Source organism: Aptenodytes forsteri, unplaced genomic scaffold (assembly GCF_000699145.1).
Source record: "Aptenodytes forsteri isolate BGI_AS27 unplaced genomic scaffold, ASM69914v1 Scaffold462, whole genome shotgun sequence".
In the NCBI taxonomy this organism is placed as follows: domain Eukaryota; kingdom Metazoa; phylum Chordata; class Aves; order Sphenisciformes; family Spheniscidae; genus Aptenodytes; species Aptenodytes forsteri.
Genome location: NW_008794492.1, coordinates 221,949 through 234,035, shown reverse-complemented (window position 1 = coordinate 234,035; position 12,087 = coordinate 221,949). Strand labels below are relative to the sequence as shown.

Sequence of the window (12,087 nt, the reverse complement as noted above, 5' to 3'; positions counted from 1 at the left end):
GTTTTGCTTTTAAATTCTGGCATAATAATATTAAAGCTGACAAAAAATCAGGGCAAGCTACATCACTTCCTCATACAAAAAAAGTACAAAACATTAGCCTCTAACTAGACATAACATAATACTGGTCATCACAGTTAGACATTTAGTAACTGTGTGTCTTGGGAGTATTGTACTGGAGGGTAATAAAAAATAGCTTCTGTTGCCAATCTTGCATCTCAGGTTACTTCAGTCATAGAGGCAGAGTGATTCTGCAAAAAGGAAAAGGCAAACACATGAACATTTGTATACATTTTGGCATTTACATATCCTAGTGTGTAAAATGAATGAGAAAAACCTTCACTAATAAAATCTATTTTCCAGCTAATGTAGGGCTTTAAAATTAAGAGATCACTGCAAATGTGACTGCCGTCACATTTATCCTGAGCTCGTGGTGGGAAACGCCGAGCTCAAGCCCTGCTTCTGGGCTATGAACACTCACTAACAGGCTTGAAAAACAAGGTGCCACTTTTTCAATCAAGACTTTCAAACTGGACCGGATCCTGTCCAGAAGGACATGTCAGTACAGGCTCAAGCACTTCATACAGTCACATAACTAATACAGTGGGTCTGCCCTCAGTCAAGAAGAGCCTAAAAGACCACGGTTTGGCTTCATGTGATGTGTGCATGTAGATCCTACACAGTTTGATACTAGGGAACATACAGAGCTTAAAACCACACAGAGGTGGGATCATTATGGCAAAACACGTGCAGCCACAGATATATAGCAACACAGAAGTCCTCTTTAGGTGGAAACAGTGTTGATTCAACCTTCTTGGAAGCCAATGTCCAGGACTTCAGTGGCAGTACTGAGTCGTCCTTGGATCATGCTGTATCTGCAGGGTTTGTGTGGGTGCAAGGCAAAACAAGAGTGGGAATGGATGCAGAAATCTGCACAGAGAAGGACGATGCACCTCCTGTATCTGAAGAAACAGTAATGAGCAGCCACTCCCAAGGACTTGTTTATAATAGCTTCAGAGCAGGATCACTTTTTTCCCAATCTACTCCTGCATGGTAGATGTATGGTCATTTAGAGACTGATACCCTGAATCAGAGAAAATTATCTTGTTGATTATAGTGGACATTAACAGTTAAGGCCTAGTCCATACCTGCACTTCACAGTCCAGAAGCTATAAACAGCTGACTAGACAAAATTTTTCTCACAGTCTATGAATATTTTCACCTGTTCAGCCCTTTTGTCATACACGATACAATGTGGATATATAAGTAGCACATGGTTTCTGGACTGCAAGTCCACTAAGAGAACAGTTAACACACACAGTTCTGCAGATTTACTTGAAAGTCTTCCAGCAAATCTTTGCCTAATCAAAATTGACTTTTCAACTAAGCAAAATATTTCCAGGTGAAACAGTGTCTTTTCCAGTTTTTTAATTCCTATTTGTCAAAGGGTTTAACAAAAGTCACTATTGATCTTGCCACAAACCATGTACACAGGAATGGTAGGCCATCTAATAAAGGAAGTATAATTTAAAGAACAAATAAATTACACCAGACCATTTCAGATAACTGATAAACTACAGTTCCTCCTTGTTTCCAGAAATTCTTGGCAGGTGGCATTTGCTCGTCTGTTTTGAAAGGACTGGGTATGATTCAGTTACACCAACACAAGCCATTTGAAGTTAGTAGTTTAACAGAAACACCATCAATAAAGATGCTCCTGCTAGCCTATTTTTTTGCAAACTTGAAAGAATGCTACTAAATTCTCTTCTGATGACTTAGAGATAGAAAACAATATATGATCTTTTCTTCTTCTTATAGAAGATACTAAATGGTAATAAGGATAAAACCCTAATCTCTGTAGTATTTTTCTGGACAGCATAGTTTATCCTCAGGATTACGAATGTTAAGAGTAAATCCTTAAGGCATCCGAAAAGCATTCTGAAATGTAATTAGACAGAATTATTTTTACTTTCCTCTGTTTTCTATTCTTCTAAGCAAAAGTTTGTTATCACAAACAATATGCAGAGGCATGTGAAATCCTACTGCTTTAGCTTTGGATGTGCACAGGGGCAGAAGATCTACAGTATTTGGTAGTTTAAGGGATAAATACCTTAAAACAAACTCTCCCCTGATGCAAATTCACTCTGTTCAATGGACTTAACGTTAGGAATAAAAACAGCTCCCTGTGTAGTTATGTATACAACTAGTTTTTACTCTGCCATAACAGAAAATGTGCTTGGCGACAGTATGGGTGAGAGGATTTACAGTACCTGTGCACTCAATGTCTCCAGAGGACTTTCCACTCTTGGAAAAGCCATTAGCGGCATTCCTCGTGGGTCTTCAGGCTTCGGTTTAGAAGGAGCTCCGTGAGTGCCTTTAAAGTTATGGACAACACATATCCCCTGTGTAATGCAGGGAAAAAAAAAAAGTGAGGTCAGCATGTTCTGTCCCCAGGAAAAATGCACAGGAATTACCATCAGGGGTCTCACAACTGCCAGTTTTTGCAATGAACTTAACCTGGGTTTTGGTTCAAGACATCATCTATCTCAGCCCTGGGCTACAGTGTGTTTACTGACATAGTTGGGCGTGGTGGACTACCTTGGTAAATGGGTTCATCTGGCCTCTCATCTGAGGTGATGAACCGTTCCCAGCCTTTTTATGTTTTGTACAGCAGAGACTCCCATGTCTGCTTTATCATTGCAGAACCATGGACTACCCCAACGATGCATTTTATTGGCCAAATACCCCCTTCAGACTCTGACGTTTCCAAACAGTGAAAACAGCTCACTGGATGGCTGAATCTACTTCACATCTGGATGATATCAGGCTCATGTAGCACCATGCCTGCATACTTCCAGCACAAGTGCTGTGGTGTTTATCCCACAAGCCCTTCCCTTGTGCGTGACCAGACTTACTGAACCCACATGGTGATGCTAATAAGAGCAAACACACATGGCAGTTTGGGGCTTGGGAACACAGTGGAAAAAAAGACATACAGGAGCTGACACATCTGCTATCAGAGTGATTCCTGCAGCCAGCTCCTTGCTGGCTCTCCCTCTTCACTGCTTTTTAGACCTGAGCAGGCTGCAGCCTGGGTGAGTCTTGTGCTGGCAGCGGGAAATCTCACAGCACCTCTCCCCTCCAAGCTCCGGGGAGAGCCCTTCCACCACTTTGCAATTGGGCTTGTGACACTTGCAGGGTGGCAGAAGGTCTGCAGGGCCAAAATGCGGCTGGGAGCAGGCTGTCACTGCTAGAAACAGGTACTGGGAGCACATAGATTGTCCTGACCAGATATATGGGGTGACTGCCTCTTAAACTGCATGGGCTAGATTTAAACTGCCTTTGCCAGTGGGAATCAGACAAATTACTTACATTTGTAAGTAATGTAGGAGATTCAGGTCAGAGGTTGCAGACATCTTTTTATTTAAAGGGAACACGGGAATAAATGATATGTGAAGGTTTGTTGGGTTTTTTTCAAGTACAGAATAGAAAAAAAAATCAGTGACAGGACAATCTAGATTTAAGGGATCTTTGAAACCTAATCCCTCCTGATAACAGGGATAAAGTGTCTGTTAGTATGCAGTGGATAGTTTTGAAGCCTATTTTGATTAAATGGAACCAGGCACATTTCTTGGTAATAGTGAAAATCACCTTGACTGCTGTGTGGGTAAATCCTCAGCAAGAGATCTCTCACCAAACAAAACACTTAAACCACACAGCCAACAGGGGAGCAAGTAACATTCGAAGTCCAGGGAGATGCTGTTCCTAGATTCTGTGGGAAGGTCTTTGATACATTTTAATAGATTTGGTTATCCTATGAGATGGTGAACAATTTCGGCTCAACTCCAAATGCTGCAAAGGGAGGTAGTTTTGTCTCCCAAGCAGTTTGTCCTGACCTTCCTTTCTATTGCACTTCTTTTATGGTCTGAAACAAAACAGGGAGCCAGGAGCACTGCTTAGAGCCCCAGACAACACCCTGTATCCTACATTTTTGCCAGATACCAGGCAGACAGTTGGGTTTTGCAACACAGGGGTGTCAGAGAAGAAGTCTCAAGCATGCCCCCTTTTGACATTAGCTGCAATCTACACCACCTTTAAAGCATTTTCCAGGATAGGTCAAGTAAGAACATGTATAGTAATTAAAATAATCTTGAAATATATTCAATGCACAAATGTCATCATATTAGCCTTATTAATTAGTATCAACCTGATTTCAGATTAGGATTTTCTCTGATGGTACCTTTAATTAGATGGGGCTAGAATTAGTTCTTAGCAACTGGATTAATCAGCTGCAATAGGCCACAAGAGAATAGTAATTTATTTTTTTTTTTAACTGAGGTATTTTTAAAAGAAATGTGGAAGGACTGATGGGCTTACCAGAAACAAAGCTACAGCAGTCCCCAAGATGAAGCCTGCGATCACATCCGAACAGTGGTTTCGATACTCAGAAACTCGATTTAGCCCGGTGAGGAATGCAGCACACAGGGTACCCAGACACAGTACAGGTTTGGCTAGCCTGCTACTCTTTGTTTTAATTGTGCTTGTGATGTACATCTGAAACAAAGGGCAAGCCAAAAATGAAAAGGGGCTCTGCCAGGAATGCATCTGTTTCTACCCAGACAAATCCTAAATCAGCAAGGATGTGACAAAACCCATGATTCATTAAAAAAAGCATTGGGAAATGAAGGGAGAGGTTTAAGGTAATTCAAAGAACACTTTTAAGAGAACAAAACAGATACTGTTAAATGCTGTTTCAGGATGTGAAATATCCCACCAACTGCATTTACATACTGGACTTTTTCTGAGCTGGTATGTACAGGCTCAGTTTTACTGACTTCCTAACTTGTGCAAGTACTTGCTCATACGCTAGCAAACATGTACTCTGAATGCACCTGACTAAATGTTTGCAACGGGAGTCAAGAATTTATGTTTATACTCCTGCAGAAACTGTAATATGCGCATGATGGAGTGCCTAGCATCCATATGAACTAGCTGCTGCTCCAGTTTCCTAAGTGGTGTTAGGTTTAAGAAACAGAGAACACTACGAGAAACCATTCCAGACATTTTCTCTGCAAGATGAAATGAAACACAGAATATGAGAGAGATTTCTTTCACAACAAAGTTGATTCTGAAAATGTAGTTCCAGAGCATGAAGTTTTGCTGTGCTCTGAATATTTTTTAATGAACCCCACGTGTTTTTGGCACTTTGTATTTTATTTTAAATGCTTTTTGACAGAGAGAGTAAAACCATGTGGGTCACAATTAGCAGCCAGTCATTAATTCCAGAGCCACAAAATTACAAAGACCAAGCAAACCAAGCCTGATGGCAAAACAATTCAGTAAAATCAATGGATGCCTGCATGATTTCCAAAGCTTTGATAAGCAAAGCAAATACGTCAAATACGTTCGCCAGAAATGTCTCCAGATGACACATTGCCTCCCATACACGAAACAGAATCAAGAAGATACATTTGAAAAATTCATTTGATTCTTATTACCAATCACCTGGTACACGAACCTGATTCACATAGTGTAGATGTGATCCAGTGAAAGTACCAACACCTGTTCTGATGGGGAATGGAAAGATTACAAACCATGGAAGTGTCTCTTTCAGTGTTTAATATCAAAAGATGCCATTTTATTTGTAAAGAAAAAATTTGTTCTTTTTCTGTAAAAATAAGTGAAATCACCAAAGCTGAAAATATTTCCATTCCTGACCCTTTTTGAATTGTCAGAAATGGAAATATGGTTCTGTTAGTCTTCTGGACAAAAGACTCTATAGACGATCCTTACTGTTTTAATTACATCTGCAATAACACCATAACTAGGATCTCTGTGCTGTCTGCAAGTCACAAACCTCAACTTCCTCTGGGATGACCTCACTTCTGGGGAAGGGCACTGCTGAGCACTTTGCCATGGGCAGCACTGAAATCAGAGTGGGACTCTGCAGGATGGTGGAGACCCGAGAGTTGTTCTTCATTGCTGCTGCAGCAGCGAAGGACACCGTGCTGGCTCACACTGCCAGTCTCTGGCCAAGACTACAATGGCTTGGCTGGGGTGAAGCTACCTCAGGATTTTCCTGTGCCTGTGCCGAAGGAAAGAGGTTTGGCTAGGTGCAATTGCAACTACCAGCACAGCTTGCTTCGCACTCCATGATCTATTTGGCAACCATGGGCAATTGTTTTACTGTATTTTAATGCATGTCCCTTTCTTCATGAGCCAGGTGTACAGAGGTCACTATGGTCCGGCACATAGTTTTGGGATCAAGAAACAGAAATTATATCCATCCTCAAGGTCACTGTGTTCATTGCCTTTCATATATTCCTTTATTCTGCTGTATTGTGTGTATTTTTTACTCTAACTTTCTCCCTGCCCATATTTCTTTTCCTTTTTCCCTGACTGGGCCATCAAATGACCCTACAGCTGGCTTCCCCTCACTGGCTGGTGTTAAAAATGTTAGCCCTAGACCCAACACAATATGTGACTCTAAAAGAAGGGAAGGGATGCAGCAAGCACCTCCTGTGAGGGAAAGGGACAGGCCAGAGAAACCTACCAGGGGAAGGCAGACCTGACTGCCTTTGGGCCTGTACCTAGGCAAAATTATACTTTCACCTGCCAAGAAACTGCAGTAGTAGACTTCTAACAGCTGAATTTGCCAGATCTCTGCCTGGGGAATTGAAGTCTTCTGACCTTAAATGTGCTGCTGAACACATCATCTAAAGGTGAATGCAGTTTAGGAACTGGAATATTATGGTGTGTAATAGCCCTGGGAATGGGACTAAGCTACTCGAGTGGTTCCTGCTTGCTTTGTTTTTCCAACCTAATACCTGGCTGCGGCACATGCCTTGAAATGACAGCTAGCAACTGAGCACTAGGCGGCAATCTTGCCCCAGTTTTTGCTGGTAGGTTGAGCGGTACCTGACTATCACCAAAACTCACGCTAAGGTTCTTCTTTGGAAACAATAGGAAAAAATATCATTGCCACTGTGTGAATAATCATGCCCATCCTTTCACCCTATGCATTTCTTTTAGCAGACGCCAATTCAAATGAGCAATTTGGAAATAGGATTTCCAAATAGAAAGCCGGATTGCTTTCCTATTCCCCACCAAAGCACTACTGCGGTTTACAGCATGCAAAGGAAAAGCATCACCTCTTTAAAGTAACAATGCGGTCCTGCTGCGACAGCTGCAAACCCTAGCTATGGAGAACAACCCACGCATGCTTGTTTTCTTACAGGAATGAGATGAAGCTGGATCTTTGGGTTACCCACATGGGAGAGTTCTCCTTTTTACAGATGGGAAGTATCTAATGTATTTGAAGTTTCACGTGTCTCGGCAGGAAAACGTAAACTTGTAGTAAAGAGAACATTTTTAGCAATGAGGGTAATTAACCATATGAACAGATTGCCAAGGGAAATCTGTTAAACCCTCATGAGGAGGGTTTAAAACAAGACAAACTGTTTTCCCAGAAGGTGTGCTCCACTTCATCCATAAATCACTCACTGAGCTCAGAAATAACTAGGATAGCTTCTCCATTCTGGTCAGACTTCCCGATCACTGCAGTTTGATCTTTATTGTCCTGGTCCCTAAAACCAAGATATTTTTTTAAGATTCTCACAATGTATTTACCCTTTCACTTAGACCATCTTTTCAAAGCTATGTGTAAAAGCCCAAAATCTCAGCGAAAGTCACTTACTTTTGTTTTCCTACACACAGCAGGTGTTTTTGAAAATTTCCCACAATGCTATTTATAGGGTAAATTTATTTACAAAACTCTAAATGTCAAAAACAGTTATTTGATGGGTGGGAGAGGGAGGAAGGAAGTGAATATAAAAAGATGTGAGGAAAACAGAATAAATCATATTAAAAAATACACTACATATGATTTAACTATATAAATTATCTACTCAGCTTCTTTGCTGTGTAGTTTGTCAGTACACTCAAGCAGTGTATTTAGCAATGCGTAATGTATGATAGTAGCATTCACCCTGTGTGTAATTCCTCTCCCATTTTTTTCAGACAGACAAAACCATAGACAGTCAAGGAGGCATTTTTGTTTGCAAGTTTAAAATAGACATACATACATATATATACTTATATATATATATGAAAATATATGCATATATTTAGAATGTGTGTTGTACCTATGATGAGAAAGGCAGAGTGGAAGAAGTCTGTCTTGTCCTTTCAGCAGAAAGTGGGGAGACTTGTCATAGTTTATTTTCCTTGGAAAGCTCACAATTTCATACTAATACTGGAAAATTCTGTGTCCTACAAGCTTTACAATCTTTTCCTTTACAATAGTTTGCTACAGTAAGAGAGAAGCGGAGCCTTTGACAATGATGTGTATTGTAGAACATGATGCAGCCTCCCAGATGCTCAGTGCAGCTGCTCCAAGTGCCAAGGCCTTGAATTTCATTGATTAGTCTGGTAGGTGTTAATGCAGAAATGGAAGAAATTGTTGGTGGGGTCACAGTGACCTGGTTTGCAGAAGGGATTTGCTGTAGTGTTCTCTGCTATTCAGAATTTCCCAAATGTTGGAAGTTTCATGTCCAGGTATATTGTATCACTCTAATCTAGTCAAGAAGCAACACACCCAGGTGTAAACGACAGATGCCAGGTCATGATCCAGTGTAATAAGGTAAAGTCTTCTAGCCAGATGGAGGTGACAGAAAGCATTACTTGTGGATGCTGCTAGGCAAGAGCTTAGCTGAAGAATCCTGAAAACACCACTAAACAGTCAATGTAAGTGATTAGTTGTAGCTTTCAACCACAGTGACCCTGTTGTGACTGTAAAACAATTCTCCTTGCTTTCACTCCAGAGGCAAATGGGAGGATCAGCAAGGATATCTACCTTCTCTCTACAATAAGAGGTCCTCCAGTTGTGCTGGTGAAATACTTGAAGTTTCCATGTTTTGGTTGAACACTACCATCTGTTAGATGTCCTTGTCATTGACTCTTCCATGACCTTTCTCAGAAGAGCATGAAGTAACCAGTTGTTTAAAGATGATGTAACTGGGATACCCGATGCAATATGTGATTTTATTGTCTATTTTTTGTTTGTTTTTTTTTTTTTCCAGAAATGTTAATGAATTAAGGAGTATTTCTAGCCTACCATTTTCCCTTGGGAAAAGTACTTAGAAACGTGTTTCTAACTGTACAGCAGCATGTACTATGTACAGTGACTGCCATCTCTTCCTGTGATACTTCTGGGAGACTAATAAAACTTCATTAGATGCCATTCTAAGTTTCGTGTAAGTATGGAAGCCTTGGGCTGCTGGCTTTTTTCTCTTTCCCCTACTTTAGGCATACAAGATTCATCTCTGCCTGCCGACATCACAAAAGTGATGCTTTGGGTTCTCCTCAGCTTCTTCCGCAGGTGACAAGAAAAAGCCTAGTTGATTAAATATAAAACCCAGATTATAAAAAAAAAAACCAAAACACAAAGCCAAACTGATCACAGTGGGATTACTGTCACCAGCAGACTAATGAACAAATCAGTACACAGACATCTGCAGAGGATACTCAAGGTTCAGTGATGGGAGGAGACTCCTGGATCTCAACAGACACTTATACAATGAAAGACGATGTTTGTGCTGACTCCATTCTCCTGCTTCCTCATGTTCAACCTGTTTTATTTTTCTTGCTCCATGGCTCAAATCTTTAGCTTTATGCAAAATACAGCTATTACTAACCAAATATCATGTGTTTTATGTTCAGCAGCCCACATTATCATGCATATTAGAATCAGCAAGACACTTCTCAAAAAATTGTGCACAGCACAATTATTAAGCAAAGCTAGATCTGAACGCTGCACTTATTGTGTAATATGATATTCCCAGCTGACAGGCAAAGAAAAGACAAGTGGCAACACCTTTAGTGCTAGAGGGTGTCTTCAGGCGGAGAACTGGGCTAAAATTGGACTGTAGGCTGAAATGCCTTAAGGGCAGACTTTTATGACCTTATGGCTCAGAAATAACTCCATGTCCTGGCTCCACCTGGTATCTTCCTATGTGGGGAGAAACGCAGGCCCATCATAGATATGCTTGAAAGAGTAGGGCTCAGAAACACTGAACTACTGGGGACTTAAGCTAAGGAAAGAAAAGCATTGTTCCCCTTCAGTTGTAGAAATCAGCCTGTTTGTAGAAGACTTGCCTTCCTAGGAAACAAAGGAGGTTGGGCAGGGAAAGTCCATGAAAGGATGTAACTAGCTTAGGGCAGAACCAGGAGCAAGCCTGATCCTGGAGCTTCCACCTAAGAGTTTATCATGATGAAAACAGCTGCTACAACAACGCTGAGTTTATTGGGAACTGTATTTCACACATGGTTGCTTATTGTTCAGAAGTAATGCACACAAAATGTTACGGGCTTTCCAAACACTTCCCAACAAATCCTGATCAAAGGAGTTACCAATTTATATCTCCGTCGTTATTCACGCAACATTCAGTGCAAACAGATGGATATTGAAATAGCAGTGGGTGGCCTCTTCATTTTATAGTAATAATGTGGTGTTTTATTAATCTGCTACCAAGATCAGGGTAAAATATTCAGTAAACACCCCGTCATTAATAAGTTTAAGCTTTTCTCAAATCCTGATGACCTACAGACAGACTCTGCCACTCATTAGAGTCAAGCTATTGGGGGAAAAAAGACCTAGTTAAGCCATTTTGTGATCAGAATCAGGTTAAGTCCTTAGATCTTAATGGCAAAACCATCAAGGTTTTCTACTTTGTGAGCAAGCTTCTTGGATCAATTTTCAAACATTACAGAAACTTTAGCCAGACAACACAAAGGAGCTGTTGATCTGTTTCACTAGACTTTTAAAGACAGACGATTTCCTTCCTGACAGTATAGCAGTGTCACCTTGTCAAGATGTCAACTGGGGTCCATTTCTCTGTGATAGCAGCAAAATTCTGGCACTGACTTTTATTACAACCTTCTTTGCAGAGGGAATTCAGGTCCTAAACAAGGGGAGCAAAATCCAGCCTAGTTCAGCCTCCCATTGAAATGGCACAATTTACATCTTAAATGTTCAACAACCCATGGCATGTGAACAAAAGAAATAGTAGTGATCCAGGAGCCATTTAAGCATCAACTTCATTTTAGTGTTCATGAGACAGGGGCAGGGAGAAGAAGAGGTTGAATGCATACTCAAAGGCTTCTGAGAAAATCAGCAGCAAAGACAAGATTAGGACCTCATGCCTCCATATCATACAGTGCCTCAAAAGCAATGAGCATTTGATTTGCTTATACTAGGATTGGTAAAACAGAGAGAGAAGGCGATTTTCCCCTTCTAAGAAGAAAGCCCTCCCCAAAACAACCCTCTTTTTCTTCAAAAACCCGTTGTAAGAAAAATGGCCCCATCTAGATGCACACACAGAAACCTCTCATACAAGTTAGCAATCATCACTGGCACTCACCGTGGCATATAAAGCTGAGTAGATGCTCAAAGCAGCATGTTTGGATGGAAAGGATCTCCTTGCCTTTTCAATCACCTCTACATCCCCAGTGCAGATGTTGCCGTTGTTTATGAACTGGTGGTGGGCCCGACAGTCATTTCCAGTGTAGTTGGGTTTACATACAGTCAGGAAGTAGGGAGCCAAGTTCCCAGTCACAACCTGGCCAGCGTTTACAAATATGTCAGTGGCAAAAAGTCCAAATGCAAACACTCCTGTGAGGAAAGGTTAAAAATTAATGATTATTCAAACAGGTTTAAAAAAAATCTTGGTACCTGAAAGGAAGAGACATAATGAGAGGTAAGGGACTACTCCCTGCAGTCATTACTCGCAAAAAGCCACTGCTGACTCCAGCAGAGTCCTGCATCAAAGGCATGACACAGAAGACTGCATGCTTAACTCTGACAGGTGCTTAACTCAGGGTCTCCAGAAGGACTCAGAAACAGGCTGAAAACGATAAGCAAGTGCCTAAGTACTTTTGTGATTCACAAAACTGTGAACTATAGATTTCACTGAAAACTCTGCACCTGTACTATGCCTGTAAAGTTTCCACTATGACAAAGGTTCACAGCCTGCAGTCAAGTGTCATACAAGAGTTGTTAAAAATGTTTATGTATTTTTACCACACCTGGGC

At 41.0% G+C, this 12,087-nt stretch overlaps 1 protein-coding gene across 1 annotated transcript in view; it reads right to left on the bottom strand.

The window, feature by feature from the left end:
* PLPPR1 (phospholipid phosphatase related 1) overlaps positions 1 to 12,087 on the bottom strand; it is a 78,775-nt gene continuing 66,688 nt past the window's right edge. The window contains exons 4-7 of the mRNA XM_009290950.1: positions 11,418 to 11,668; positions 4,375 to 4,551; positions 2,268 to 2,399; positions 1 to 248 (exon numbers count right to left, since the gene is read on the bottom strand). Coding sequence (XP_009289225.1) covers positions 216 to 248; positions 2,268 to 2,399; positions 4,375 to 4,551; positions 11,418 to 11,668 — 593 coding nt within the window. The 3' untranslated portion in view covers positions 1 to 215. The remainder of the gene's footprint in view (positions 249 to 2,267; positions 2,400 to 4,374; positions 4,552 to 11,417; positions 11,669 to 12,087) is intronic.